The sequence below is a fragment of the Palaemon carinicauda genome, chromosome 24 (genome assembly GCF_036898095.1).
Source record: "Palaemon carinicauda isolate YSFRI2023 chromosome 24, ASM3689809v2, whole genome shotgun sequence".
NCBI lineage: Eukaryota > Metazoa > Arthropoda > Malacostraca > Decapoda > Palaemonidae > Palaemon > Palaemon carinicauda.
Genome location: NC_090748.1, coordinates 100,290,026 through 100,297,525, shown reverse-complemented (window position 1 = coordinate 100,297,525; position 7,500 = coordinate 100,290,026). Strand labels below are relative to the sequence as shown.

General features: G+C 31.9%; 2 protein-coding genes across 2 annotated transcripts in view; one reads left to right on the top strand and one right to left on the bottom strand.

Moving 5' to 3' along the window:
- Positions 1-7,500, top strand: part of LOC137618240 (uncharacterized) — a 406,446-nt gene that overhangs the window by 211,561 nt on the left and 187,385 nt on the right. The gene's annotated exons all lie outside the window — the stretch shown is intronic.
- Positions 1-7,500, bottom strand: part of LOC137617980 (uncharacterized) — a 27,481-nt gene that overhangs the window by 19,054 nt on the left and 927 nt on the right. The window contains exons 2-3 of the mRNA XM_068347905.1: positions 6,275-6,355; positions 6,036-6,176 (exon numbers count right to left, since the gene is read on the bottom strand). Coding sequence (XP_068204006.1) covers positions 6,036-6,176; positions 6,275-6,355 — 222 coding nt within the window. The remainder of the gene's footprint in view (positions 1-6,035; positions 6,177-6,274; positions 6,356-7,500) is intronic.

Sequence of the window (7,500 nt, the reverse complement as noted above, 5' to 3'; positions counted from 1 at the left end):
TGTATCTTTTATGATAAATGAGGAAATTCAAATTGACTAATGTTTAGTGTGTATCTTTTATGATAAATGAGGAAATTCAAATTGACTAATGTTTTGTGTGTATTTTATGATAAATGAGGAAATTCAATTTGACTAATGTTTAGTGTGTATCTTTTATGATAAATGAGGAAATTCAAATTGACTAATGTTTAGTGTGTATCTTTTATGATAAATGAGGAAATTCAAATTGACTAATGTTTTGTGTGTATTTTATGATAAATGAGGAAATTCAATTTGACTAATGTTTTGTGTGTATCTTTTATGATAAATGAGGAAATCCAGTTTGATAATGTTTTGTGTGTATATTTTATGATAAATGAGAGAAATCCATTCTGACTAATGTTTTGTGTGTATCGTTTATGATAAATGATGAAATTCAGTTTGATAATGTTTTGTGTGTATCTTTTATGACAAAAAATGACAAATGAGGAATTCCAGTTTAACTAATGTTTTGTGTGTATCTTTTATGACAAATGAGGAAATCCAGTTTGACTAATGTTTTGTGTGTATCTTTTATGACAAATGAGAGAAATCCAGTTTGCTAATGTTTTGTGTGTATCTTTTATGACAAATGAGAGAAATCCAGTTTGCTAATGTTTTGTGTGTATATTTTATTACAAATGAGGAAATCCAGTTTGACTAATGTTTTGTGTGTATCTTTTATGACAAATGAGGGAGTCCACTTTGACTAATGTTTTGTATATCAAAGGACTCTGGAGTCTCAGTGTGTGAAACTATGAACTGGTTGGTAAGAGCGATCTGTAAGAGTTGAGTTTGAATGGTTTTTGCGAAAGGAATGCCAGTTCTAACGCTTCTCCTTGTGGTAAAGTGTGCTTTGCAACTCCCAGTATACTTGGATTTACAGTCAGGATATGTAAACTCGTAAACAACGTATGAAGATGAGGCTTAAGGTAGGGATTTCTCGTTATTACAGTAAGGTCCAAATGTGAATTTTTAATAGGTAATGATCCCTTATTTTTCCAGTACTAACTTGTTGTGAATTTAATAGTTAAGGATTCCTTAATATTCCATTAAGGTTCATTTGTGAATTTATTAATAAGGAGGCCTTATTATTGCAGTAAGGTCCAATTATGAATTTTTAATAGGTAAGGATTCCTTATTATTCCAGTAAGGTCCAGTTATGAATTTTTAATAGGCTGGTATTCCTTACTATTTCAGTAAGGCCCAGTTGTGGATTTAATAGGTAAGGATTCCTTATTATTCCAATAAGGTCCAATTGAGACTTTATTAATATGTAAAGATTCCTTATTATTCCAGTTGGGTCCAGTTGTGAATTTATTTATAGGGTAAGATTCCTTATCATTTCAGTAAGGTCCAGTTGTGAGTTTTTAATAGGTAAGGATTCCTTATTATTCGAGCAAGGCCCATTTGTGAATTTTTAATAGGTAAGGATTCCTTACTATTCCAGTAAGGTCCAATTGTGACTTTATTAATAGGTCAGGATTCCTTATTATTCCAATAAGGTCCAAATGTGAATTTTTGATAGGTAAGGATTCTTTATTATTGCAGTAAAATCAAATTGTGAATTAATACGTTGGGATTCCTTATTATTCCAGTAAGGTCCAATTGTGAATTTTTAATAGGCAAGGATCCCTTATTATCCCAGTACTAACCAGTTGTGAATTCAATAGTTAAGGATTCCTTAATATTCCATTAAGGTCCATTTGTGAATTTATTAGCTAAGGATGCCTCATTATTCCAGTAAGGTCCAATTGTGAATTTAATACGTTGTGATTCCTTATTTTTCCAATTGGGTACAGTAGTGATTTTATTAATAAGCAAGGACTCCTTATAATTCCAGTAAGGTACCATTGTGATTTTAATAGGTAGGATTCCTTATTCATTATTCCAGTTAACTACCTCTGTCAATTTATTAGCACAGTAAATACAAATTTGCACTGTACGTGCGGATAGCTATTTCAAAGTATTTTGTCATTTTTCTTTTTATTTGGGGGGGGGGGAGTTTTAATTATTATTATTATTATTATTATTATTATTATTATTATTATTAATTGCTAAGCTACAACCCTAGTTGGAAAAGCAGAATGCTATAAGCCCAGGGGCTCCAACAGGGAAAATAGCCCAGTGAGGAAAGGAAACAAGGAAAAATAAAGTACTTAAAGACCAGTAACGCTAAAAAAATATCTCCAATATAAACTATGAAAACTTTAACAAAACAAGAGGAAGAGAAATAGGATTGAATAGTGTGCCCGAGTGTACCCTCAAGCAAGAGAACTAAATCACCCCCCCCCCCCCCCCCCCCCCCCAAGGATAGTTTTACAACTTAATCCCTAATGATTATAGGGATTTATGTAATGGACCCTCATATATTCCATCATATGGCCATGATTGGTTTTACTCCATTTACATGAGTAAAATTATTATATTATATTATATATTTTTCTTCTTTTTTTTCAGGTACGTGATGATAAAATGTCTTTCGTGTTTCGTAAGTACATCCAATGCTTTAATCGTAGTAATGATATTATTAATAGTTATAGAACTTATTCGAAAAGTTCGGGTTAATAGAAATAATAGTTACAGGATAATTATATTTAGAATTAGAAGGAAAAATTACAGGATAATTATATTTAGAATTAGAAGGAAAAATTTCAGGATAATTATATTTAGAATTAGAAGGAAAAATTACAGGATAATTATATTTAGAATTAGAAGGAAAAATTTCAGGATAATTATATTTAGAATTAGAAGGAAAAATTTCAGGATAGTTATATTTAGAATTAGAAGGAAAAATTACAGGATAATTATATTTAGAATTAGAAGGAAAAATTACAGGATAATTATATTTAGAATTAGAAGGAAAAATTACAGGATAGTTATATTTAGAATTAGAAGGAAAAATTACAGGATAATTATATTTAGAATTAGAAGGAAAAATTACTGGATAATTATATTTAGAATTAGAAGGAAAAATTACAGGATAGTTATATTTAGAATTAGAAGGAAAAATTACAGGATAATTATATTTAGAATTAGAAGGAAAAATTACAGGATAATTATATTTAGAATTAGAAGGAAAAATTACTGGATAATTATATTTAGAATTAGAAGGAAAAATTACACGATAATTATATTTAGAATTAGAAGGAAAAATTACTGGATACTTATATTTAGAATTAGAAGGAAAAATTACAGGATAATTATATTTAGAATTAGAAGGAAAAATTACTGGATACTTATATTTAGAATTAGAAGGAAAAATTACAGGATAATTATATTTAGAATTAGAAGGAAAAATTTCAGGATAATTATATTTAGAATTAGAAGGAAAAATTACAGGATAATTATATTTAGAATTAGAAGGAAAAATTACAGGATAGTTATATTTAGAATTAGAAGGAAAAATTACAGGATAATTATATTTAGAATTAGAAGGAAAAATTACTGGATAATTATATTTAGAATTAGAAGGAAAAATTACAGGATAATTATATTTAGAATTAGAAGGAAAAATTACAGGATAATTATATTTAGAATTAGAAGGAAAAATTACTGTATAATTATATTTAGAATTAGAAGGAAAAATTACACGATAATTATATTTAGAATTAGAAGGAAAAATTACTGGATAATTATATTTAGAATTAGAAGGAAAAATTACAGGATAATTATATTTAGAATTAGAAGGAAAAATTACTGGATAATTATATTTAGAATTAGAAGGAAAAATTACAGGATAATTATATTTAGAATTAGAAGGAAAAATTACTGGATACTTATATTTAGAATTAGAAGGAAAAATTACAGGATAATTATATTTAGAATTAGAAGGAAAAATTACAGGATAATTATATTTAGAATTAGAAGGAAAAATTACTGGATAATTATATTTAGAATTAGAAGGAAAAATTACAGGATAATTATATTTAGAATTAGAAGGAAAAATTACAGGATAATTATATTTAGAATTAGAAGGAAAAATTACTGGATAATTATATTTAGAATTAGAAGGAAAAATTACAGGATAATTATATTTATAATTAGAAGGAAAAATTACACGATAATTATATTTAGAATTAGAAGGAAAAATTACAGGATAATTATATTTAGAATTAGAAGGAAAAATTACACGATAATTATATTTAGAATTAGAAGGAAAAATTACAGGATAATTATATTTAGAATTAGAAGGAAAAATTACACGATAATTATATTTAGAATTAGAAGGAAAAATTACAGGATAATTATATTTATAATTAGAAGGAAAAATTACACGATAATTATATTTAGAATTAGAAGGAAAAATTTCAGTATAATTATATTTAGAATTAGAAGGAAAAATTTCAGTATAATTATATTTAGAGTTAAGTAAAAACTCGAGAAACTTGAAAGTTTAAAGAAACGTTAATCAGATTGCTCGACTTTAGCGAGTATTAATTCGCTTGGAATCCGTGTTCTCTGAATCAAAGAACTATAAGTGGAACTACCAGTTCAATCGCTAGATGGTTGCAATCTATTAGAACCTATACACACGTCTACTGTAGGATCTAGAACTGGGGTTTTTAATTGGGGGTATCCATGCCCCTTGGGGGCGTATGAGAACCAAATGTTTGGGGGTATGGGACTTGATCTCTGTGTACTATAGTCAATTTTTTTTAGTGAGGCAGTTTTGCAACGACTCGCAGGGGTACCCCTTTTAGCTCGGGAAAGTGTCCTGCTCGCTGGTTGGTTAGAGAAGATAATTCTAACCAATCAGATAGCAGGAAACTTTCCGAGCTAAAAGGGCACCGCTGCGAGTTGGTGCATATCTGCCTCACTTAAAAGAATTGACTATAGTATCTATCTTATTCAAGATATTAATTCATAAATGTTTTCTTTCTTTTTTGCAATAAATCTGAACTGTAAGAAATAAAGTTGTTGATTTATAATCTGAAACAAGTGAATTAAAGTTATGTTGTAAGATAGTTGTAAATATTTGTAATTTTGGTAAGCAAATATGATAATCTTTAAAGTTATCAATGCTTATGATTTTATTTCATGTATTATTCATAGCTATCCATATGTAAAGTACGGCAAATTCAAGTTATTGACATATTTGGAAGACATACGGGCAAATAATAGGATTGGTGATAATCATTTCGATAGTCAAGTGAATGGGGTTGGGGGGGGGGTTGTTATACGGGAACATATTGGGCAATCCATGGGGGGGGGGGCGTCTGGAAGTATCAAAAGGTTAAGAAGCCATGCGCTATGAATATGCAGCCCAGAGACTATACAATAAGTTCCCACGAGACGTCCGAATAATTGAAGATATTAAGGCTTTCCAGAAGAAAATGAAGACTTTTTTTTTATTCGAGTATTTTGATAGTGATGATTAAACAGTAAACGAGCAATACGTATTGTGAAATGTTAAATGCTCCCGAACGAACATCATAAAACAACCGTGGAGGTCCTGTAGAGAGTAGGGTTCCCCTGCTGTACGGGACAAGATAAGCAGCCCTTAAAGTAAAAGCAAGTAAATGTATCACGGAGCGAATTATCAATCTTATTCTGACACTAAAATATTCAAAACCAGTATTTGTTTCGGTTGTAGTTCTCTCAGCCATCAATCAAATTCTGGTAAAATCTTCGTTTGCGATTCAATAGACTTCAAATCATACTTTTTTTCTGGAGGGGGGTTAGGTTAAGGATACTCGTAGCTCTATCGTATTGCTTAAATTGTATCAGGGCCCACAAAGGGTTGATTCACGCTGTGGGTCCGGTCGCACTCCGCTCCGGTCACGGTACGGTCGAATATTGTTACATGATTTTAAATGGAAGCATTCACACTGCCGCTCCGGTCCGGTCTCGCTCCGGTCCGGTCTCGCTCCAGTCATGATAGAAAAAACTCATTATGTGCAATAACGGGCTAATGTTCACTGCGTAAATACATTTCTTAGTGGCACTGAACAATATTCCTGTACAATTATGCTTTTTCCTTATATTTATAATTTTTGCGAAGACATTGACCAAACCGAGAGCGAACCGAAGGTGTGAACACCCCAGTACCTAGATCGAACCGAGAGTGAACCGAAGGTGCGAACACCCCAGTACCTAAACCGAACCGAGACTAGAGCATGTCCGGACCGATAGTGTGAATCGACCCTTAGTGTGTCCTGAATTATATAAATGCAATTAAGGGAGAGATTCGTAAGTAAAGCAGGTCAATAACACTAGTAGAGCGATCCAGGCGAGTTCCCTCCCGGTGGAATACCTCTCCTGACAGCATACCGGGTACAGGGAACTGGTCGTTGGCTGGTTCAAGATTAACCAAGCCTAATGCAAGTGTAGTCTCCTGTTCATTGGAGTCATTCCAATTTAGATGTGATCCTGGTGTATGGTAGGATTAATCCCTTTTTTAGGGTTGTGGTGGCCTGGTGGTAGCGCCCTTGCCTGGTGATCGCCAGACTGGGGTTTGAGTCCCGCTCAAACTCGTCAATTCCTCTGGTCGTTGCAACCTCACCGTCCTTGTGAGCTAAGGAGCGGGAGTTTGGGGGAGCTTATAAGTCTATCTGCTGTGTCATCAGCAGCCATTGCCTGGCCCTTCTTGGTCCTAGCTTGGCTGGAGAGGGTGCTTGGGCGCTGATCATATGTAATATGGACAGTCTCTAGGGCAGTCTGACCTTCCTTTACATTTAGATCTTCCCGGACAGTTCCATCCTGTTCGTAATACTAAGCATTTAATTCTAATAGTCAGCCTTTTCCATCAGTATTCCAGAAGTTTTATTCCAGCTGTGACCAAGTTGTGGAATGATCATCCTAATCGGTTAGTTGAATCGGTAGAACGTCAGAAGGTTCAAACTTGCAAAAAAAAGTTTTTTATGTTGAACAGGCTGACATAAATCTTATAGTTTACATACGAAATATTTGTTTTAATGTTGTTAATGTTTTTAAAATGTTTTATTTTAATTGGACATTACTTCTTATATGGTTTATTTATTAACTTTCCTCACTGGCTATTTTTTTTCCTGTTGTAGCCCTTGGGCTTATAGCATTTTGCTTTTCCAACTAAGGATGTAGGTTAGCTAATAATAATAATAATAATAATAATAATAATAATAATAATAATAATAATGAGTTTGAGATTATAACTAACACAGCACGAGTTCAGAGCCGAGTTGGAGATGGGTCGAAATTAAAATGGTAAATATTTTATTATAAAAGGCTTAAGACTGTCCATGTTTAATGGTTTTTGCGGTCGTAAATGTGGTTGGCTATTATTATTATTGTTAATACTTGCTAAGCTACGCCCTAGATGGAAAAGCAGGATGATATAAGCCCAGGGGCTCCAACAGGGAAAACAGTCAAGTGAGGAAAGGAAATAAGGAAAAATAAAATATTTTAAGATCAGTAAAAAAAAAAGATATCTCCTATTGCCAAAAGTATGTAGTGCATGCTTGAAATCACAGAATAGGTTTGATTCGCAAGGCTTGGGTAAAC